Here is a 24,241-nt window from a genome sequence, read left to right as displayed (position 1 = left end):
CATCCGATGACCTGTATAGTGCACTCTATGTAGTATTTTGTATTGTATTAATTGCAGACTGGGATTTTTAATCAATTTAAAGGTTTTTAAGCATACCTGAGACCAGAAGTTTTGGTCTAAGCTGACTGATAAATCTGCTTCCCACTTTGCAATAGGAAGGGATATTGATTCATCTAATTTAGAAAGTGTTCTGTATATTTTAGATAATAATTTGGGGGATTTAAGAGTAAGGAAATGTGCCGCACTTGGTGGTGTTTGTAATTCAACTTGACTGAGGTTAAATTTCTTTTTTACTATGGATTTAATTTGTTGATATTCTAAAAATCTTTTCTTGTTGATCCCATATTGTGCAACTAGTCTGTCAAATGGAATAAATTCTGTTCCCTCTAATATATGTTCTAAGTATTTAATTCCTTTACAACTCCATTCTGGGAAATTAATCATATTATTGTTTTGTAATATGTCAGGGTTGTTCCAGATAGGTGTACGTTTACATGGGATTAATGAAGACTCCGCTATTTTTAGAAACTCCCACCATGCTGTCAGAGAGAAGCTGATGTTGATACTTTTAAAGCATTCATGTCTTTTGATGTTTGAGCTAATAAATGGTAGGTCTGAAATCTCTAGATCCTCGCATAGTGCCTGTTCAACATCTAGCCAGGGCTCATCTAAGAAGGTATGTTTTGACCATTCTGAGATGAACTGAAGCCTGTTGGCTAAGAAGTATTGTTGAAAATTAGGCAGATCTAATCCTCCTCTATCCTTGGTTCTTTGTAGCGTTTTTAAGCTGATACGCGGGGGTTTATCTTTCCAAAGGAATTTGGAAATATATGAATCCAGAGATCTGAACCAATCTTGTGATGGTTTGTTAGGGATCATCAAAAATAAGTAATTTATTTTTGGCAAAATCATCATTTTTATAGTGGCGACCCTTCCCATGAGTGATATGGGTAAAGATTTCCATCTAGTCAGATCGCCTTCTACTTTCTTTAGAAGTGGGATGTGGTTTAATTTAGTTAAGTCTGAAAGCTTAGGAGAAACATTAATACCTAAATATTTAATATTTCCGGATTGCAGTGGGGCAGAGGAAGAATTATGGAAGGAGCAGTTAATGGGGAGAACTGTAGATTTTGGCCAGTTAATTGAATAATCTGAAACTCTTGAAAACCAGTTTATTAGAGTAATTACCTCAGAGAGGTTGGTTTGTGTGTTTTGCAGAAAAAGCAACACATCATCCGCATAGAGACTGATTTTATGTTCTATGTTCTTACATTTTATGCCCTTAATTGTTGTAGCCTGTCTAAATGCTGCTGCTAGAGGTTCGATAAAAATTGCAAAAAGTGAAGGGGAGAGTGGGCATCCCTGTCTGGTGCCCCTCAGGAGACAGAAGCTGGAGGATGTCTGGTCATTTGTTCTGATACGAGCTGTTGGGGAATTGTATAATATTCTTATCCAGTTTATGAAAGAGTTTCCAAAACCAAATTTGTGTAAAGTTGCGAATAAAAATTTCCAGTTAACTCTATCAAATGCTTTTTCTGCATCTAGAGATAATATTATGGTTTCGATGTTTTTATTGTATGAGTAGTCTATTAAATTAAGTAATCTACGAGTGTTTGTTGAGGAGTGCCGACCTTTTATGAAACCAGTTTGGTCAGGATGAATTAAGAGGGGGGTTATTTTCTCTAATCTCTTTGAGAGAGCTTTGCAGATTATTTTAAGGTCTACATTTAAAAGAGAAATTGGACGATAGCTTGAGGGAAATAAAGGGTCTTTGCCTGGTTTTAGCAGGAGACTAATGTTGGCAGAATTCATATTTGGTGGTAGTCTGCCATTTTCCTCGATTTCCTGCAACATTCTGTGGAATACTGGTGCCAGAATTGTCCAGAATTCTTTGTAGAATTCTGCAGGGAAGCCGTCTGGACCTGGAGCCTTATTATTGGGCATACTTATCAGGGCTTCCTGGAGTTCACTTGGCGTCAGTGGCGAATCCAGTTCCATTGCTTGACTGTCTAGTAATTTTGGAAGAGTTACGTTGTCAAGAAACAGATCAATTTCATCTTTAGATGGGTTTATTTGTGGTGAGTATAAAGTTTCATAGAAATCCCTAAATATGTTGTTTATTCTTCCAGGGTCATATATTGTGTTCCCCGATAAATCTTTAGCAGCACATATAGTTGTTTTTTCTTTATTTAATTTTAACTGGTTAACTAGAAATCGACCTGATTTGTTACTGTGTTCAAAATTCTGCAAGCGAAGTCTTTGTATAAGGAATTGTGTTTTTTTATTAATAGTTTCATTTAATTCTAGTTTTGTCTTGCGTATTTTGTTCAATGTTTCCTGATCTTGGTCGCACGCGTAGGCTTCTTCTAGTGATTTGATGTTTTTTTCTAATTCCTGAATATTTTTGTTTTCTTCTTTCTTTTTGTGTGATGAGAAAGAAATTATTTTACCTCTCATCACAGCTTTCCCTGCTTCCCATAGAACAGAAGCAGATATTCCGGGAGTGTCATTAAAGTCTAAATATGAAGTCCATTCCTTTTTAAAATATTTAATAAAGTCTTCATCTTTAAGCAATGATGTATTAAATCTCCAGTTTTTACTTGGCGTAGTATTATTCTTGTGCATTAGTGTTAAAGATACAGGAGCATGATCGCTGACAGCTATAGGATGAATCTCAGTGTCTGAAATGTCACTCAGCAGTGAGCTGCTGACCAGAAAATAATCCAGACGAGAGTAAGAGTGATGAACATGCGAGAAAAAAGTATATTCCTTACTGTTGGGGTGAAGGGAGCGCCATGCATCGCGAAGGCCAAAGTCGCTCATATACTGTTTGATTATATTTGTGGATTGCCAATTGCGCTGAGTTCCTGTTGTGTTGAGCCTATCCATTTCTTCATTTAGTCCAAGGTTGAGGTCACCGCCAAGAATGAGTGTGCAATCGAGGTGTTCAGAGAGTGCACTAAAAAATCCATGGAAGAATGAGGGTTCATCAACATTTGGACCATATATACTTACAATACATAGTTTTTTGTTCAATATTGATAGTTTAATAATTAGAAATCTACCCTCTGGATCTATAACTGTATCGAGTACTGTAAAATTAACATTTTTATGTATTAAAATTGCTACTCCCCGTTGTCTAGAATTATAACAGGCTGCAAACACGTTAGGAAACTCAGGTGTTTTAAGTTCGTTTAAACCTGTGACAGGTCTGTGAGTTTCTTGTAATAAAACAACATCTGCCTGTAGTTTTTTAAGCTGGTTAAATATCTTTAACCTCTTTCCTCTGGTGCCAGCTCCATTTACATTCCATGTGACAAACCTCAGCATGCCCATAATTGTGTGTGTATGTCTAATGATGTACGCTGGGTGTTTCGTTTAGACAGGTGGAGAGAATGTGGAAACATCCCTTGTTTGTAAATAGAAAGAGAGAGAGAAAAAGAAAAAAAAGGTGTGGTGAGAGGCTCCATAAGTCTGACTATGTGTGTGAATATTCACTAATATGAACAAGCATGGCTTGTGTTATGTGTCCTGCAAGTCTGTGCGTGCTGTGAGGCTGTCGTGAATGTGCTGCCGTTGAGCGGATGTGTTTGCGTGATCGTGGTGTGAAAATATGGAGAAATAGAGGGTGTTGTTTGTAGGTGAGTGGGGAAGAAGGTGATCACAGCAGTGAAAGACAAGAGAAAGAAAGAAACCACATGAACTGTGAGCAACAACAAAAAAAAGAAACGAAACGGAAACATTCCAATTAAAGTAATGACGGAGGGTGACGGTGTTATATCTGCTATGACATCATATTGATATTACTAGGTTAAACCCATGTTAAAGGAGAAAGTGTGAATGAATAAGAAAAGAGTGTAGCGGGTTCTTATCTGGGGTGCAGTCAATATAACCACGGTGTGGTGCCGGGGTCGCGGTACAGCTGTCCGTCCACGTAGAGCCGGTCCACGGCGATGACAGCACGGGAGCCTTTCTGGATGAAGCTACGTCGAACTGGGAACAGGACCTTGCGTCGTTCCAGGATCTCTTTGGGGAACTGGTCGTTCACGCTGAAGTCCGTTCCTTTCAGCTCTCTGCCGCGACTCTTCACCTGTTCCTTCTGTTTGAATTGACCGAATTTGGCCACAATAGGCCGTGGTCTCCCGGTCCGCGACCTCAAGCCCCCCAAGCGATGTACTCTATCGAAGTCGATGTTCTTTACGGTGTCCTCCGGCAGCTTCAGGTGGATTTTGATGAAGCTTTTCACCGTTGCCTCCGCGTCCTCTCCGGCAGATTCTGGAATACCAGAAAACACAAGATTATCTCTCATGCTACGGGCTTGTAGATCGATAACGGACTCTTTTATTTTTTTATTTTCAATGTTTAGCTGGGTCACGTTATCGGTGAGAGATTTGACCGACTCCCGTAGCGTGGTATTTTCAGCGGCAAGCGATTCCACCTGCTGCTGGCTGAATTCCAGGGATTCTCTCAGAGATTTAAATTCCCGGTGTAAAATCTCCACCAGGGACAGCCTCGCATCGAAACTGGACAATCGCTTGTCGATTGACTCCAGGATGTCTGCGATGTCTTTGCCGGCAGGCGATGTTGTACCGGGGGAGTCTGCCGGGCGACATCTCTTCGATGACGGCGTCTCAATTTTGGCCGGGGAGGATGCACTCTGGGCCTTCTTCATTACTAAATGAAGATGTCAGAGTCAGACAAGCAGAAAACAGCCTTCGTATGTCCCTTAGGATTTTGGGAATTCAATAGGATGCCCCAAGGGATCACCAACGCACCCTCCACTTTTCAAAGGCTCATGGAGCGGTGTATGGGTCCGATGAATCTTAAGGAGGTCCTTGTCTTTATTGATGATCTCATCATCTTTTCATCATCTCTTGAAGAACACGAGCAACGCCTGAAGAAGGTCCTGTTGCGGTTGAAAGAGTTTGGGTTAAAATTAGCACCCGAGAAGTGTAAATTTTTCCAAACCTCTATTAAGTATCTCGGCCACGTGGTGTCAGGACGTGGAGTCGAGACTGATGCAGAGAAGATCAAAGCCCTCACGAGTTGGCCCGTCCCCACCAACCTTAAAGAGTTAAGGTCATTTTTGGGCTTTGCTGGGTACTACCGGCGATTCATCCAGGGTTTTTCTAATATTGTAAGGCCGTTGAATGAGTTAACCGCTGGTTACCCACCATTGAGAAACGGAAAGAAAAGACCCACGAAGCAACAAAGCTCCATGTACCATAGCCCGAAAGAGCTATTTGGTGACAGGTGGACTCAAAAGTGTCAAGAGGCTTTTGAACAAGTCATTGGTAGGCTAACCTCAGCCCCAGCGTTGGGCTTTGCCGACCCCAGACTCCCATATATCCTCCATACGGATGCTAGTACCATTGGCCTTGGTGCCGCTCTGTACCAACTCCAGGATGGACAGTTGAGGGCCATAGCCTTTGCTAGCAGAGGACTTTCAAGAAGTGAGATGAGATATCCAGCCCACAAGCTGGAGTTCTTGGCCCTTAAGTGGGCTGTCACCGAAAAGTTCTCAGACTACCTGTATGGTACGGAATTCACAGTAGTGACAGACAGTAATCCGTTAACGTACATCCTAACGTCAGCGAAGCTGGATGCAACGAGTTACCGTTGGCTCTCAGCCTTGTCTACTTTTTCATTCCAACTCCAGTACAGGGCTGGTAAACAAAACGTAGACGCGGATGCACTGTCTCGTCGTCCCCATGATAGCCCAGGTGATGATCCTGTCTCACAGAAGGAAAGTGACAGGATCCGGCAATTCGCCCTCACTCACCTCAGTGGCGATGACAAAGAAATGGTTTCTAGGGAGGTTGTACAGGCCATCTGCGAAAGGCATTCAGTTAATTCTGCAGGCCTGGATTCAGAGTCATTCACTTGCCCAGGCTTGGCTTTAGTTGAGTCCTTAGCCTTACATGCTACAGCTGTCCCTGATAGCTTTGCAGAGGAGCTGTTGAATGGTTCTCCTCTTCCCCCGCCTATGGCAGAGGATGAGCTCCGACAGAAACAGAGGCTAGACCCAGCTCTCGATGCTATAGTCACTCTGTTAGAAACTGGTCAGACCCCACCTCCCAGTCTTAGAGCAGAACTACCTGAGCTTCCCTTGTTGCTGCGTGAGCTCAGTCGTCTTGAACTGCAGAATGGAGTTCTTTACAGAAAGAGGCAAACCGGTCCAGACATTTCCTTTCAACTCGTGTTACCCGAGGAGTTTAGGTCAGTAGTCTTCCAACACCTCCACAGTAACATGGGCCACCTAGGAACTGACCGCACTATTGACCTGGTCAGAACTCGGTTTTACTGGCCGAAAATGCAGACGTCAGTTGAAAAAATGATCAACACCTGTGAACGGTGTGTTCGCCGGAAGTGCAGGCCGGAGAGGGCAGCTCCCCTCATGAACATCAAGACAAGCAGGCCCCTTGAACTGGTCTGTATAGATTATCTATCTATTGAGCCAGATCAGTCTAACACTAAGGATGTATTAGTTATGACTGATCACTTCACTAAGTTCGCAGTGGCTGTCCCTACACCCAACCAACGAGCGCGCACTGTTGCAAAGGCCCTCTGGGAGAACTTCATTGTTCATTATGGTGTCCCAGAGAGACTTTTAAGTGATCAAGGCCCCGATTTCGAATCGAAGACAATAAAAGAACTCTGCGAAATTATCGGCATGAAAAAGATACACACAACGCCGTACCACCCCAGAGCCAATCCAGTTGAGAGGTTCAACAGAACACTTCTCCAAATGCTTGGTACCTTGAATGACAATGAGAAGTTGCATTGGAAAGAGTATGTAAAACCTCTAGTACATGCATATAATTGTACCAAGAATGATGTGACGGGCTATTCGCCTTATGTGCTGATGTTTGGGAGACAACCAAGGCTTCCCATTGATCTAGTATTTGGGTTGCCTGTGAATGCTCAGAAGAAGTCACACTCCCAGTACGTCAGTGATCTAAAACATAGGTTGGAGGAGAGTTTTTAAGATGGCAACCTCAAACGCACAAAAGAATGCTGAGCGCAATAAAACTCGCTTTGACAAGCAAGTGGTTGACTCAACTCTCAACGTGGGTGACAGGGTTCTCGTGCGTAATGTTAAACTGAGGGGAAAGCATAAGTTGGCAGACAGATGGGAAGATGATGTGTACGTAGTTCTGAGAAGAGCAGGCGAACTACCAGTCTATACGGTTAAACCGAAGGCGAAAGAAAGACCAGTCCGAACATTGCACAGAGATCTGCTCCTTCCTTGTAGCTTCATACCGGTCACGGAGTCAACTGAAAACAGTCCCAAAAAGCCCCAAGCTCGGCGGAACACAAGGCAAACTGTTGTTCAGGAAGACGACGACGACCTCGACTCGGAGTACTTCCCAGTACCCACCTGGATACCAATCTCCATTACCAGTTCCATCAAGCCGACTCTCGTTGTGCCCCGCACTGAAAGTGTGCAAAGACAGTTTCTAGCTTATGATGAAGCCGAACGTGACAACCCCACCGAACGTGACAACCCCACCGAACGTGACAACCCCACCGAACGTGACAGACAATCAGAGGAAATTGAGGAGACGGAAGTTGTGAACTTACCCGAAACGGAAGTTGTGAACTTACCTGAAACTGCAACTGAGAACTTACCCGAACATGTGGACTTACCTGAGTCTAGTTTGCGGGAGACCAACGTTCAAGTTGAAAATCCTGTGGAAAGGACCCAGCAACCTAGTGAGCAAGTCCTGCCCGAAGTGGATGAGGCAATGCTAGAGCGTCCTAATGACCAAGAAAGAGTCATAACTGAGCAACCCAGTTCATTTGGTTCACAGAACAGCTCTCAGGAAGAACATGACGTTCTTCGTCGATCTCAAAGGTCACGTCAGACACCAGAAAGGTTGCAGTATTCTACCTTAGGTAACCCCTTACTGTATGTTGGTAATGCAGTATTTAATAGCCTAAACGAAGCCATTTCAAGCTCTATGCAGTCTAACCATTTGGATGCACAGGGACGTGCATACCATCAAGTGGGGAGGGTGTAACCCATATTTGAGTATGGCTTAACTAGAATATACCAGAATAAGAAAAGAATCATTAATCTAAGCAGCACACTTCATTTGTAATGAATAAACCATAGGTGCAGCAGTTAAGGAGTTAACTGTTCTGGTTTAGACACGTGTTACTCTAGGCCAATGAGCTGCTGAAACGTGGTACAGGCTCCGCCTGCCGCCCCTGCCTAGGAGGACACAGATTTTTCTTTTCTCTCTTCCGCTCGCGAACCTTCCATGAGCAAGCTAGTGAGGAAACGAGACACGGCGATTTACTGAGACGAGGTATGAAAAAGAGTAATATAGACGGAGAGCTAGCACTCGCTGTTTACAAAAGATTGTTTTACTGTATGTATATTGCTAAGACGAGTAATTAGCTGGTTCTTTTTACATTGCTTAGTCGAGAAAGGTCGGGAGTTAGAGACGACGCCATTTCATCGGTCGTGCGCCATCTCGCGCTGCTCTGTCTTTCTAATTCTGAGATCGGTGAGCAAAGTGTTTTACTTGTTCATTATTTATCTGTGTTTCATGAATGCCTTGCAAGTAAAATGTTCCAGTGTTTAATGATAATTGTTTAGGAATGTTCTGTAGGAAACTTTGTTCAATTTACTGAAACCCAGAAGTTGAAGCGAATGTGTGAATTGTGATTTTATGAGGAACTTAATATGTCCCATGACACTGTTGTTGACAGGTCAGGTTTTTTTTCTTTTGTTTGGTTTTGTTTTTTTGTTTCTTTGGTTTGTATCTTCCTGGTGCATTCCAACGGATCCTGAAATTGATGGCGAGCCAACCCCGTTGAAGGACCAAATGACTTTGTTCTGTCCTGCACATCAGAGTGTGGTAGGCCAGATGCAACAAAACAGAAACACACCACGCCATTTTGTACTCGTAGTCCCCCTTCTTCACACACATCCCCCTGGACTCACGGGCGGGTGGTTTTAAGGACACGTTTTACGGACTCTGTACATTCCATGAATGTGGACAAAAGTGAGTGTGAGCGGTCGGAAATAACCCTCCAGCTGATTAACTGTTGCTATTTGTAAACGAAGTCTGTGAAAATGCAAATAAGTGTTAACAGTTATATGCTGATGATTGACATTGTGGTTCATTGTTGGATGTGAACTGTACCTCTAGAAAGGGTGCACCCAGGTAAGATTTCTTTTTCTTTTTTTTCCATCGAGTGATCACTGTGATTTTGCCAAAAGGTATTATTAAGAGAGTACTGGTACCGAAAGGGAATAATTTCATTTGTAAGTGTTTTGTATGTTTGTCATAATGTCCTGTTATTTCTAATTGAAAAGAAAAATACAATTCCGGTTATTTTTCAAAACTCGCGGTTGTCTGAGTCTCATTCAGTTCGCCTCTCCTGTACGTAGCCGAACCTACTGGTCCAAATCTTTGAGCTCTTTGGTGTCAAATTTGGGTGACATACTCTTGTTTTGATCTGGGAGTATTTGAACCACGCACATGAGTGTTACACGCAGAATTCCTCTTCTTGTCATTGGGTGCTCTTTTACAGTTATTCTGAACTGAAACTCATCAGCAGAAACGCACTACTGAACACCAAGAGCCCTTTCCATTAATGGCTCTCCAAGTGCCAAATCTAAATCCTTAATACTTTCGGCACACTCTTCTCTCGGCAATGACTTTATCACATTTTCACTGTTTGATATGAACTTATGTAATCTTAGTTTACCTGTGCTACACAGTTCTCTTGCCTCTTGGACTAGTTTTATGGCTTCTGCCTCTGACATAACACTAACAAGTCCATCATCTACATAAAAGTTCCTTTGAATGAACCTTACAGTGTTTGGAGTGAACTTTCCCTCACCTTGCGTGGCTAGATGTTTTAACCAAAGTTGGCACAGCCAGGAGAAGAAGCAGCGCCAAAGAGATGAACCTTCATTCGAAAGACTGAGGGTGGAACGCTTAGGTCACCATGCTCCCACCATAGGAAGCGTAAGTAGTCCTGGTCTTGAGGTGTTACATGGAACTGGTGAAACATGCGTTCCACGTCGCACATTACAGCAACGGAGCCCTTCCTGAACCTACAGAGCACTCCCACCAAAGTGTTTGTGAGGTCAGGCCCTGTAAGCAGGTGCATGTTCAGCGAAGTGTCTTGATATTGTGCAGAGCAGTCAAAGACTACATGTATCTTGCCGGGCTTCTGAGGGTGGTATACCCCATGGTGGGGGATATACCAAACAGGTGTATTACAGAGTTCTTTCTCCGGCACTTTCTCTGCGTCACCACATGCTATCATGTTCGCCATAAAATTTGCATAGTCTGTGTTAGAGATGGACCGATCCGATATTACGTATCGGTATCGGTCCGATACTGACCTAAATTACTGGATCGGATATCGGAGAAAAATAAAAAATGTAATCGATCCATTAAATATCACAAAGCACCTCACAAAACTTGCAACACGCCATAACTCACCTCAGAACGTTAGCATGTCGGAGCATAGCATGTGGAGCTTCGCTAGCAACCTGGCATTTCATCTCCGACAAAGTTATCCCAAGAGAAGTAAAGCAAGTGTGTAAGTCCATCTCTGAATGTTTGTAAAGCATTCCTGCGTTAAGCTTAACGAGCGACTGCCTCTCGCTCTCCGGCTGCTACTTCAATCATGAAACTGCTTAACGATCAGCTGATCGGCTTTTCTGTCATGACTCCGTCTCTCTTGTTTGCTTTTGGCTCACTTTGCACCAGAAAGAGGAAACCAGCGGCTGAACAACAGCAGCACGTTTAAGCTTGATAAGCTGTTGTTAGAATTTATTTAATATTACTTTCTACTCGAGGATCTTTTTCTACGTAGCTGACGCTGGTAACTGTGCAGGGGCGGATCTAGCAAAGTTTAGCCAGGGGGGGCCGATAGGGCATTAACAGGGAAAAGGGGGCACAAAGACATACTTTTCTTTCTTATTCTCATTTAAAATGTCTCGCTTTTAATTATTTAATATTTATCTGAATCTTACACCCAAAGTTTTAATCTGATGTAAAATGTATAGAAGTCCATTACTGCATATAGTAACTGTTAAGTCTAATATACCTAGTAAGCTATAGTACTTTTTCCTTTGGGAAGGTACCATCTGTGCAGTCTGCAATTTTGTTGAAGGAAGATGTTGAATCTATTTAATATTTCTTGAAAAATAATTGATTTCTGTGCATTTTTTTTCACACTGCATCAAATTAAGGTTGATTACGTCGATTAAGCATCATGAGGTGGAGCGTGAGGGGTGGTTCCCTATTTTTTATTTATTTATTTTTGTTGTTGCTGGGAGTTGGAACCCTATTAGTTAGGTTGCTTAATATTTATGCTAAGTACTCTTTAAAATACCAGAATAGGGAGGATGGTGTAGGTTTAAGTTTATCAGATTGATCAGTATTGCTGAACTATGAAATATTTTTTTTGCATACAGGTATAACAGAATAGCTTTAGTGTAGTTGTTGTTTTAAACTTGAGTATGAACTTATACAAAATGCAGCAAGATATTTAAAAAACAGTTTTGTTGATTAAAAAACACTATATCGGATTCATATCGGTATCGGCAGATATCCAAATTTATGATATCGGTATCGGTATCGGACATAAAAAAGTGGTATCGTGCCATCTCTAGTCTGTGTAGTACCTTTGGTCCCTTTTGAATCTGCGTTCGAGACTACTTAAACGTTGCATTGCACTTGGCATGTTATTGGGAAGATCTGGCCTGTCGCTTTTGAAAGGCAGTGGCATTTCATAGTGTCCATCTAGCTTTTGCTTTATTCCTTCTTGTAGCCTTGTAATAAAGCAGACATCTTCTTGCGAAATGCTTGTCTCTTCCACTGCTCTCTCTGTAAAGTCTGATTCAAGTGCTTTGATTACATCTGGAAATGTTACTTCCTTTACTTGTGTCTTGCAGATGTAATGAACCTTATTCTTTAGTTTTGTGGGTGACTCAGTCTCTGGTATAACTTGTTTTACAATGATGCGGTGACTTACTCCAATTACATCATTACCCGTATCACATGAATCACAGTAGCTGATGATGCTCCAACCCAAATCTGTTCTCTGAGCGTACGGCTGGTTTTCTTCACCACATACGACCTCTCTGGGCATTAAGGCTTGTGTGCAGTTGTACCCTAACAGGAGTCCTATTTCACAGTCCAAATCGGGTGCAATATGTTCAGTGAGATGCTCCAAATGTGACCATGCCCTTGCAGTGTCTGGAGTAGGAATATGACTACGATTAGCGGGTATAAAGTCCCGTGTGTAAACAACTGGTATAGTGAGTTTCTTCTTGGAAAACAGTCCTCTTATTTGCAGAGCTTCAAGTTTTGTGCATGGTACAGTGGTTTTCTTGGAGGACATTGTAGATAGATTGAGCTTAACTTGAGTTTTGGTTGTGTCCAAGTTATTTGCTACTTCAGTAAGAATAAATGAAGAATCACTCTGTGTGTCCAGCAGAGTGTAGATCAGTACTTCTTTACTTGGCTCATTTTGTGTGGATACGTAGACTGGGACTATTGTGGATGTCTGTGTGTTTTTACTTTCATGAGTCACTCTATTAGATGTGGTCTCATTGACTGTGTCTTGTGACTGTGTTACCTGATGCTGGGTTTCCTTCAGTTCACTTACTTGTTGCTCTTTAGGTGGTTCTTTCTTTGTCTCTTGTCTTTGTCTTTCTTCATGCAGGCATGTAGGATGCCGTTTTGAGCATGTGTTGCATGTCATCTTGTTGCTGCAGTTCTTGGAGAGATGGCCACTATTTAAACAGCCAAAACATAATTTTTCACCTTGAATGAATTTGACTCTCTAAGCGACAGGTTTCTCAGTGAACTTACGACACTTGTGTAAGCTGTGTCCTGCTCTTTTACAAAACACACAAGAGACCATACTTCTTTCAGTAGAGTTAGTTGTGAAGATTTTCACTGTATCTTGTCTCTTAGGAATGGGTGTAGGTTGAGGTTTTGTCTTTGGTTGGTCAAAGTCACTTTGTCTTATGGATTGGTATGATGTAATGGGATTACATGCGATACTTGCCTCCATTGACAGGAATGTTACAAAGTAACTGAAACGTGGGAATCCTTTGTGCTCCAGCTGGTACTCTGTGGCCTTTCGGTTCCACCTGTTACTTAACCAATCTGGTAGTTTAGCAGCAAGTCTTTGATTCTCAATGCCATCATTGAGAATGTTCAGATTCTCATTATTAGTCATTGCAGATTGGCAGCTTTGTAAAAAGTCCACAAACTTTCTTAGCTCTGCACTATCCTTTCCTGTGACCTTTGGCCAGGTGTGTAACTTGTCTCTAAAGGCCTTAGCAATGACAAAAGGCTCTCCATAACGTTCATTGAGCATATTCCATGCTGCCTCATATGAGTCTTCAGAGCCAATCAGAAAATAGCCATCTAAGGCTTCCTTAACACAGCCACCAACATACTTCTGTAGAAAAAATATCTTTTCGGCAGTGGGAATGTTCTTTCTCTCTATTAGCATTCAAGCATTTGCATTCTTTCTCTGTACTTCTCTTGTTCTGTCATTATCTGAAGCACAGCCTTTGTGGCTTCATACTCTGCTGCAGCTTCTTGTCTTTTGGAGGAGGAACCATTAGAAAGAACTGTATTGGCTTTAAATGGACTATGAACTGAGACACTAACGGAGCTAGAGGATGTAAATATAGAGCCTGCGTCAAGCCATACAATCTCCTCTTGAGTTTCTCCTTTAAAACGGTCCCTAGGGTGATCAGTGTGAGTATTTTTGCTGCTCAGCCATGTTAGGCTGATTTAAGAAAATCAGACTGAAATTTTGAATCTTTTACAAAAACGAAACCCGGTGGCAAGTTTGGCTATATTACACCCAACACAGTGGAAATGGCTTACATGCGAACAAACAAAAGGACCGAAAAAGGCCCCAGTATGACACAAGGGTTAATTATTCGATCTAAAATAAATAAATAAATAAATAAATACATTTTATTTATATAGCACCTTTCAAGACAGAATCACAAAGTGCTGCACATAAGATTACAAAAAGATTTTAAAAGAGAAAAAAAAAACCAGGCAAAAAATTAACCAAAAGCAGTTTTAAAAAGGTAAGTTTTGAGTTGTTTTTTAAAAACAGCTACTGAGTCCACAGTTCTTAATGTTTGGGGGAGAGAGTTCCACAGTCTCGGGGCCACAGTGGCAAAAGCTCTGTCACCCTTAGTCCTCCTCTTAGTATTTTTTAAATCAAGCCCTGACCAGATGACCTCAAAGACCTGCTAGGGACATCGGGCTGTAGCAGATCAAAGATGTAGGCTGGTGCCAGTCCGTGCAAAGCTCTGTAGGTCAAGACCAGGATCTTAAAATTGACTCTAAATTTAACAGGAAGCCAGTGTAACTGAGATAACAACGGTGGCACATGTGAGTACTTGGAGGATTTTGTCAAAAGCCTAGCTGCAGCGTTTTGTCCAACCTGCAGACAATCCAGAGAACCTTTGCTTAGACACATAAACAGCGAATTACAATAATCCAAGTGTGACGAAATAAATGCATGTATAGCAATCTCGAGTTCAGAGCGAGATAAAACTGGGCTTAGCCTAGCCACATTTCTTAAATGATAAAAACAAGACCGAACCAGAGATTTCACATGCCCGTCCAATGTGAGACACGAGTCAAATTCCTGATAGAGGATTTAACATAGAGTGAGAGAGGACCAAGGGCTTTCTGTGATAAAAATCTATCAGGGGCGCATACGAGGACTTCGGTTTTCCCCTTGTTGAGTTGGAGGAAATTTGCAGCCATCCAACGTTTGATCAAATCTAAGCAATGATTCAGACTCTGAAGCTTAGATAAATCCTTGGGCATAAAAGAAACGTACAACTGAATATCATCAGCATAACAGTGATAAGACATGTCCTCAAAAGAGCCCATTATATGCTGGAGGGGGAGAAGATAAATTAAAAACAATAAAGCAAAACTGACCCTTGAGGGACACCATAAGTAAGGGAGGTAGAGGATGACCTAAAATCAGAGACTGCCACAGAAAAGGATCAATGATGGAGATAAGAGGAGAACCACTCTAATGCAGTTCCAGATACACCAACCCAATTTTTCAACCTTTCAATGAAGATGTGATGGTCAACTGTGTCGAAAGCTGATGTGGGGTCCAACATGAGTAGAACAGAGCATTTTCCTGCATCATTATTTATCAAGATATCACTTGAGACCCTAAGAAGAGCTTTCTCCGTGGAGTGAAATTGATGAAAACCGGACTGAAACTTATCATAAATGCCATGTTTATCTAGAGCTGCCATAAGCTGATTAGCCACAACCTTTTCTAGAAGCTTAGCAATTAACAGTAATTTAGAGATAGGTCTGTAGCTGCTCCAAACAGAGGGGTCAAGCTGAGGTTTTTTTAAAAGTGGGAGAATAGCAGAGTTTTTAAAATAAACTGGAACTATACCAGATGTCAGTGAAGAGTTGATTAAAGTGAGCACACATGGGCCAATAGACTGGAAGACATTTTTGAATAATGATGCAGGTACAATGTCAAGTGAATAGGAGGATGCTTTTACTGAATTCACTAATTTTACCAGCTCAGGTAGTGAAACAGGAGAGAAAGTATCCAAGATAACCGGCCGAGATGGGGTAGAGATCGATATAACAGGTGCTGAATGTGAAAAATTAATTCTCACGTTATGAATTTTTGCAAGCAGAAAAGAGAGAAAATTTTCATACTATGATCAACCTATCTCTAATAATGAGCTATGTACCACAGGCCTTCAAGCTGGCTGTAGTTAAACCTTTACTCAAAAAGCATCTCTAGACCCAGCAGTCTTAGCTAATTATAGGCCAATCTCCAACCTTCCTTTATATCAAACATTCTTGAAAGAGTAGTTGTCAAACAGCTAACAGATCATCTGCAGAGGCTTATTTGAAGAGTTTCAGTCAGGTTTCAGAGCTCATCACAGCACAGAAACAGCTTTAGTGAAGGTTACAAATGATCTTCTTATGGCCTCTGACAGTGGACTCATCTCTGTGCTTGTCCTGCTAGACCTCAGTGCAGCGTTCGATACTGTCGACCATAATATCCTATTAGAGCGATTAGAACATGCTGTAGGTATTACAGGTACTGTGCTGCAGTGGTTTGTATCATATCTATCTAATAGACTCCAGTTTGTGCATGTAAATGGAGAGTCCTCTTCACACACTGAGGTTAATTATGGAGTTCCACAGGGTTCAGTGCTAGGACCAATTCTGTTTACATTATACATGCTTCCCTTAGGCAGCATCATTAGAAGACATAGCATACATTTACACTTCTATGCAGATGACACCCAGCTCTATCTGTCCATGAAGCCAGATAACACACACCAATGAGTTAAACTGCAGGAATGTCTTAAAGACATAAAGACCTGGATGGCCGCTAACTTTCTGCTTCTTAATTCAGATAAAACTGAGGTTATTGTACTCGGCCCTGAAAAGCTTAGAAATATGGTATCTAACCAGATTCTTACTCTGGATGGCATTACCTTGGCCTCCATTAACACTGTGAGGAACCTTGGAGTCATTTTTGACCAGGACATGTCCTTCAACGCACATATTAAACAAATATGTAAGACTGCATTCATCCATTTGTGCAACATCTCTAAAGTTAGAAATATCCTGTCTCAGAGTGATGCTGAAAAACTAGTTCATGCATTTATTACTTCCAGGCTGGACGACTGCAATTCATTATTATCAGGAAGTCCAAAAAACTCCCTGAAAAGCCTTCAGTTAATCCAAAATGCTGCAGCAAGAGTTCTGACAGGGACTAGAAAGAGAGAGCAGATTTCTCCTGTATTCCCAGATAGCAAGGAGACATTGAAACAATGTTTATTCTTTTGAATCAATGTTGAATGCTGACATTGATTCGAGGTAAAATCTTCAAACACTGTTAATGTTGAAACAATGTCAGATTCTGATACTGAATCACTCTTGAACTCGGATGTTGATTTTCCATCACTTTTGCACCCTTGGTTACTATTGAAACAACAATAAAGTCATAATTCAAAATCAGTATTTGTATTAATACTAAACCGCTGCAAAGTACCAGCAATATTTAAACCTGCAAGAAAGACATTTGTGTATGATCCACAAATAGGAAACCCATTATATGCTGGACATAGTCTTACAATTTGTCATGTCCATAATAATATCCCTATAATATGAAGCATCTGGCATTATGTAATAAAAAAATGACTGACATCTCTGTATCAACTTAAAAAGTAATTTATTATATTAAAAACATATATTGGTGAGAGCATGAGAGCATGAGGGTGGGAATGGATGTTTGTGTCTGTGTGTGCCTGTATGTCTGTGTCTATATGTCAGGTTGGGTATCAGACGCCACCTCTCTGGGGACATCTCAGGCCCTCCAAGGTTTGGAGGCCTATCTCCACCCACCACCACTTCCCCTGCCAGTGGCGGACTCCCTCAGGTGTCGGTGCATTGGTGGTTCTTTGTGTCTGGGGGTGGGCGTCCGGGTACACACCGGCTCACTCCTTCGCGGCCTGCTTATCGGGGCCTGGAGCCTGGGGCTCGCTCGGGCCACTTCGGAGGTGGGGTGCCCCCGGCCTCTCGGCCTGGGGCTCGGTCACTCAGGCACGGCTGGCTGCCGGCGGAGCTCACGGGCGCGTCACTGCAACTCCCCCTGGCTTCTGCTCCGCGGCTGCTGAGTGAGCCCTCATCTGGGACTCTCCTCAGCTCTTACTGGGACAGTGGCACGGCTGCCCCTCTGTTGGTCTTCCTTGGTCTCTTGTGTTCTGGGGGCCTCTGGATGTCTGGAGTTTTGGTCTCCTCCATACCTGCTTCATACACTGGAGGACGGGGCTGTGGCTCCCCACACTCCCTAGCAGATCGTTACATGGAGAAACCTTTGGAATACAAGCATGCTGATCCACACAGGTATGCACACAGGTGTACACAGGGGTGTTCACAGACGCGGACTACAGCTTTCTTAGCTGCTGCCTCAAAGCACATTGTGCGCTGTGTATCTTGCGTGCTGCACAATATCGTTTATTATATACTGATATCTACTGCTAGCTAGTTTATTGTGAAGGTGCTGTTTTTTTTTATTATGTTGCTCTTTGTTGTTTGCTTTCTCTTCTGTTTTTTTTCTCCATACAGGTGACCCAGGTGTTTTTTTTTTGTTTTTTTGTTTTTTTTTTCTTTCTTCCCCCCTTTCTCACCGTCTCTTCTCCCCTTTGGTTTTTTTTCTCTCCCTCTCTTTCTTTCATTCTTTCTCCCTGTCCTATCCCCCAGTCATGTCTGTCCCATTTGTAGCAACTGAAAATAAAATAAATTCATAATTATAATAAAGGTCAATCAAATGGACCAATATGGCAAGGCCATGATGATCCACTTGGTAAAATAAATCCGCTTGGCATCTTTCTTGGCCTTAAGACAACAATTCTGATGGCTAAAGATCCAAACGGGACACAAAAAAAAAAAAAAAAGAAAAGAAAAGAAAAAAAAAAAACATGTATTGGTTACAGGTCACTTAGTTTTTTTAGTTTACTCTGGGATCGAGCTGGATATTAGGCATCCTGCACCACCCATGCGATCTGGAGCATAGTGGAGACATTTCTGCACTGCTTGGCTGAAGGCAAACTCAGAAACAGCCTTTACCCCCACCTGTTGAGTCAGGCTATCTAAAACACAAACAAATTAAAAAGAAAAAAAGGCCAAATTAGAGCTTAAATATGAGTAACATCTTGTCAATTGTCTTCAGCAGGGAGAAATTATGGGATTAATCTAAAAGTCACACGGCAATAATCAGCAAACTGCTGCTTCACTTTGATTCTCAAAGAGCCATTAGCCGAAAAGCTCAAAGCTTAATTTTCTACAGATAAAATGAATAAACCAAACTATTTGCAGTGAAATGCATTTCTATTCCTATTTGTTGGATCTTCCAATGATAGCCTGCTGTTGTATAGTCAATCAGAACATACAGCAGTTTGTCAGGGTTCCTGGGTCGGTGACCCAGTGTTTTCAGTTTTGTCACATTTAGGTTATGTTGCCACATCAATGTTCTCACTTCCTGTTTTTTCCCCGTGTCAGCTTGTCTCTTGTGTCATTAGTCAGATTATGTTCAGCCCTGTGCTCACCTGTTTCCAATCATTGCCATCATTCAAGCTGTGTATTTAAGTTCCTCGGTTTCACCAGTTCTTTGCCGTGTCATTGATGTTGATGTTCGTGTGATGTTGTCCTTCCCTTGTGTTCTCTCAGTTCAGTCAGCCATTCAGTGATCCAGCCAGCCAGTCAGTGTCCGTTCACCCTCTGTTCATCCACTCCTTATAATAAACCTTCACCAGTCTTCACCTACCTGCGAGTCCTGCGTTTGGGTTCCTTCTTCCTCGCCTCCACACAACGCCTGACACAGTTTAAGCAAATTTGACAATTTCTAAAGTTCTGGGTTACAAAAGTACCAGAACCTTTAAAACTTTCCATTGCTTTATTTGCCTCCGGTCATTGCAGTTCATCTCATCTATGTTGTTAAATGGCTAATCCAGAGGCAATACCCCAGCATCAACAGGTTCGGTGCTGCAGGATTAACGAAAGGCTCTGAACTCCTCACGGAGGGCCCCGACTTCTCTGATCAACTCTGTCACCATGATTATAAGCTTTTGGAAGGCTGCATCTGTTGAAAAGAACAACAGCACTAAAGAATACTGGCTTGTGATAAAATGGATAATAAGCATTGTGATGATAGAACAACTATATATAAGTGATGGCTTCACATTTTACATTCAAGTTTAAGTAGTTCAATCTGTTAAAACTGTTTACAATTTAGCATTTTACATATAAATGAAATCCTATGTAAAATGTCAAAGTACAACATTTTAGAACTTGCCTCAGACTCTCTGGCTGTGTAGGTTGGTGAAAGTAACTGGCTGGGGCTACTGGTTGCTAATTGTGGGTTGGGGGGCAGACTGTAGGGTGGTGGAGCCTGTTTATAAAAATGTTTAAAAAATTAAAAATGACATACAAGTCGTCTATAAAGGTTCGTGTTCTCACACACACTAAACATTACATTATTACCTGGTACTTTCCCATGTGGGGCCTGGGGAAACCTTTGATTTTAGAGGTTGCTCATCATCAGAGTCTATAACTGTATAAGGGATTTGGTCTAAAAGACAACAAAACACAACATTGAACTGCATTGTGTTTTTTGCTTATTTTGTTTTAAGTTACAGTAAAATTAACAACATCACACAGAAATTGTTAAAAACTAACAATAATTTGAAGACACGAGTATCTTACTGTTTATGGGTCGATTGTACTTTACTGATCTGAAATGAAAAGATAAAAAAAACAATGTCAATAAAAAGAGGAAAAACATGATATTCAAGATAAGCTCCAGGTAGGAACATTCATTATTAAAGTCACAGAAATGTAAAGTCACATGGGCTACATGATCACACGTGATCATTCGGTCTCAGGCGACTCTTTCACGTGTTTATAAATGGAAGCGGGTGCGGTCAAATGTAACACACGCATTGTACGCATTCCTAGAGGCAACTTTACGTTTCTGGATCATATTGCACACATTTGTAAATCGTTTGAGGGAAATAACTCTGCATACAGCAGCCATAGAGCGAAAGTCGGGGTACACGGTGGGCCGTGTTCTGACAAAACGTCCGGTCAACTCTGCTGAGCTTAAATGGAATTTCCCGCTGCCTGATGGGATGTACCACTGTGAGAGGGGTGCTATGGAATAGTCCATGTGGTAGCAGCTTTAATTTCCCGCTCAACCATAAATCGATGGTTTTTCAATGTGATTGTTGTCACCTTGTCAACTATAAAAAGATCAACAATCAACAATAACAGAACAACAGTGAATCAATCTTATTTCAATGTCAATGTCAGGTGTCATCAGTATTTTAATGTTGTTTCAACACTGATTTTGCATTGACATTTCAATCCTGACGATTCTGATGGATCAGATGGAAAATCTGGGTGTGATTGCAGATGCCGTGCAGGTGCTTTAATCTCACCTGCAGCAGCACTGCAGACCACGCCCCGCCACAAACCGCTATCGCCCGAATAAGGCCGTGGGAAAATCCGGCCAAACCTACCCCACTCCAACCCACCCACCATGGGAGACCCCTGAACGCACTGTCACTACCCGATCCATACCGGAAACCCTTTCCGTACCACCCATGTGTGAAAGGCTTCTACTTCCGTTCGAAGCATTTTACGATAGTTACGGGTCAGAGTATCTGTTAAGATGTTAAGAATAATAAGTATATCTTAAAATGTTTGCAATAATGAAGCATTTCAGTACAATGTAGACAAAAACTAAAAATAAAACGATAGTTACGGACAGGGCCGGCCCGTGGCATAGGCCGTATAGGCAAATGCTAAGGGCGCCGTCCATCAGGGGGCGCCACGCCAGTGCCACAAGTGTTGAGAAAAAAAAAAAAAGTTGGTACTATTATTTCTAAATACAAAAAATAATCCCACGTTAATTAAAATGCAAAGTAAAGCTTATTTAATAGAAATATTATTTGTTACAACATTACGCCCCCCCTCCCCGCACGGTGCGCCCCCTCCCTTCCCGTATCATGGTTCCTTTTGGACGTCACCACATCAAAAAATCAACACAAGATGTCAAAACGGCCAAAACTGTCAGGTGCCCAGGGAAGAAAAAAGAGAAAAGAAGAGGAGGAGAAACGAGAAAAAGACAGAGGTAGGTAACGTTAGCCTACATGAAATTATTTGTCTGAATGTGATAGTAACCTAAATTTTTAGCATTAAGCTAATGTTACATGATTCGCTAATTGCTAATCAATAAATAGCTAGTTAACTGTTTTAACATCAGTTAATATTGTGGAGGGGGCTAAATTGTTATGGAAAATAATAATGTAACGTTAGGTAATTACAGTACTCCCACCTTTCCCACCATTCCTCATTTGTATTCATCTTTTAAGCAGGTGTTTTTTATTTACATTGTTAGCTAACGTTTACCCTGCAGGTAATAGTCACTTTTCCACCCCTGTATATATTATAGTTGTAAGCCTAGTTGTTAAAGTGCACAGCATTAATGTTAATTAAGCAATATCACATGAGAGGGAATGCTGTTTTTTAATATGAGCACTGCTGTGATTCGGTCAAAGATAATCATAACATAACATTCTCATATGATATTATACTGTTACTTTGCATTCTGCTATTCAGCATTTCACTGTAATGATGACAATAAATTGAATCTAATCTAATTTGCATATCAGTTAACATCATACATATATCTCTTTGGTTTTTCATTTATATTATATCATTTCATTTTATTCCTGGAATCATATGTTTTTATTATTAGACTTTAATACTCAGTGGTGTCACATACTCCTCTCTTCAGATGCACTGTTGAAGTTTCTAAATCCCACCCCTGGGCCATCTACCACATCTACCGCTGCTGCCTCCACTTCAGCAGCACAACCCACCAGTGATGCAGCAGCATCAAGCGGTCTTCCTGTTGCCTCCACCTCAGCAGCACAACCCACCAGTTTTGCAGCAGCATCAAGCGGTCTTCCTGTTGCCTCCACCTCAGCAGCACAACCCACCAGTTTTGCAGCAGCATCAAGCGGTCTTCCTGTTGCCTCCACCTCAGCAGCACAACCCAGCAGTGATGCAGCAGCATCAAGCGGTCTTCCTGCTGCACCAATAGACCCTGCTGACTGGCCTTCTGCTTTAACTGAAAAGGTACGAACAGAGTTAGTTCACAGAGGTCCATTTGTAATTGATAGTGACTTCACATTCCCGAAACAGAAAGACGGGCGAAGGTGTCAGCATGATTATTTTAACAGACTCTTCATCAATGGGGAAAAGGTGAGAAGAACCTGGCTTATGTATTCGAAAAAAGAGGATAGCTTGCACTGCTTCTGCTGCAAAATGTTTTCCAAGAGAGATTACAAACTGAGTAGGGAAGGTCTGAAGGACTGGAAAAATGAAAGCCACTTGCTCAAGGTCCATGAGGATAGCCAGGAGCATAATGCTCACATGGCAACATGGAAGGACTTGGAGGTCCGTTTTGCGAAAGGACTCACAATAGATAAACAAGAGATGGCACTTGCTGAGGCTGAGAGAAAAAGGTGGCGTGAAGTTCTACATCGTTTGGTGGCAATAATTCAGTCCTTAGCTGAAAGAAACATGGCTTCCAGGGGGTCCACAGACACATTAAATAAACCAGACAATGGCAATTTTCTGAAAGAAGTGGAGCTTATGGCCAAATTTGATCCAGTGATGAAGCAGCATGTCAGTAGAGTAGAAAGTGGAGCTGGCAGTCACATACATTATCTGGGAAAAACAATCCAAAATGAACTGATTGACACCATCAGTTCAAGAATAATAAAACGCATTGTGGAAGATATCAAAACATAAAAGTATTTCTCCATCATTTTAGATTGCACACCTGATCTGAGTCATAAGGAACAGCTCTCTGTCATAGTCAAGATAGTGTCACAAGAAGACATACCACAAGTTAAAGAGCATTTCCTGGGCTTTCTTGTTGCAGAGGAATCAACAGGAGATCATTTGTCAACTCTCATCCTAAAACGGATAGAGGAGCTTAACATTCCTTTTGAAGACTGCAGAGGACAGTCCTATGATAATGGGGCCAACATGAAGGGAAAAAATAAAGGTGTTCAGGCAAGGTTGCTTCAGCTAAACTCAAGAGCTTTTTTGGTCCCATGTGGTGCCCACACTTTAAATCTGGTAGTAGCTGATACTGCAAAAAGCTCACCAGATGCCCTTGGCTACTTTGGGCATTTAGCAAAATTATTCAAGCTCTTCTCAGCCTCCACCCATAGGTGGGGTGTTCTCCTGAAACATGTGAAAACCACCTTGAAATCATGGGCTGAGACCAGATGGGAAAGCAGGATAAAAAGCATTGAGGCATTTAGATATCAGGCTCGGCAAGTCAGAGAGGCTCTTCTGGAGGTGAGGGAAACAGCTACAGACCCTGTGGTCAGAGTTGAAGCCCAGTCTTTGGCTGAGGAGATTGGATCCTATCGTTTTTGCATTTGTACAGCCATCTGGTATGACATTCTCAGCAAGATCCAGTATGTGAGTAAACTTATGCAGTCGCCCTCCATGCAGCTAGATGTGGCTGTCGACTTGCTGAAGAAAACCAAAGATTCCCTCACCAGCTACAGAAACACTGGATTTTGTGATGCACAGACAACGGCAAAGGAGATGTGTGAAGAAATGAA

At 41.9% G+C, this 24,241-nt stretch overlaps 2 protein-coding genes and 1 long non-coding RNA gene across 3 annotated transcripts; 2 read left to right on the top strand and 1 right to left on the bottom strand.

Moving 5' to 3' along the window:
- Nucleotides 1-8,481: 8,481 nt before the first annotated feature.
- LOC120737288 lies at nt 8,482-9,362 on the top strand. Its single transcript, XR_005696715.1, has 2 exons — nt 8,482-8,516; nt 8,722-9,362. It is a non-coding gene; the product is annotated as an uncharacterized LOC120737288 (long non-coding RNA).
- LOC120737287 lies at nt 9,147-13,495 on the bottom strand. The gene is made up of 2 exons (XM_040037904.1): nt 11,658-13,495; nt 9,147-10,322 (listed from the first exon to the last, which is right to left on the bottom strand). The coding sequence occupies exons 1-2, from the start codon at nt 12,742-12,744 to the stop codon at nt 9,880-9,882; spliced, it is 1,530 nt and encodes a 509-aa protein (XP_039893838.1). The 5' UTR covers nt 12,745-13,495; the 3' UTR covers nt 9,147-9,879.
- Nucleotides 13,496-21,363: 7,868 nt separating this feature from the next.
- Nucleotides 21,364-23,470, top strand: LOC120737299 (zinc finger MYM-type protein 5-like). The gene is made up of 2 exons (XM_040037913.1): nt 21,364-21,723; nt 22,390-23,470. Exons 1-2 carry the CDS (start codon nt 21,642-21,644, stop codon nt 23,409-23,411), a joined length of 1,104 nt encoding a protein of 367 aa, XP_039893847.1. The 5' UTR covers nt 21,364-21,641; the 3' UTR covers nt 23,412-23,470.
- Nucleotides 23,471-24,241: the final 771 nt, after the last annotated feature.

The sequence above is a fragment of the Simochromis diagramma genome, unplaced genomic scaffold (assembly GCF_900408965.1).
Source record: "Simochromis diagramma unplaced genomic scaffold, fSimDia1.1 OVJJ01000044.1, whole genome shotgun sequence".
In the NCBI taxonomy this organism is placed as follows: domain Eukaryota; kingdom Metazoa; phylum Chordata; class Actinopteri; order Cichliformes; family Cichlidae; genus Simochromis; species Simochromis diagramma.
Note: the sequence above shows the minus strand (reverse complement) of the source record. Positions and strands in the feature narration are given on the sequence as shown.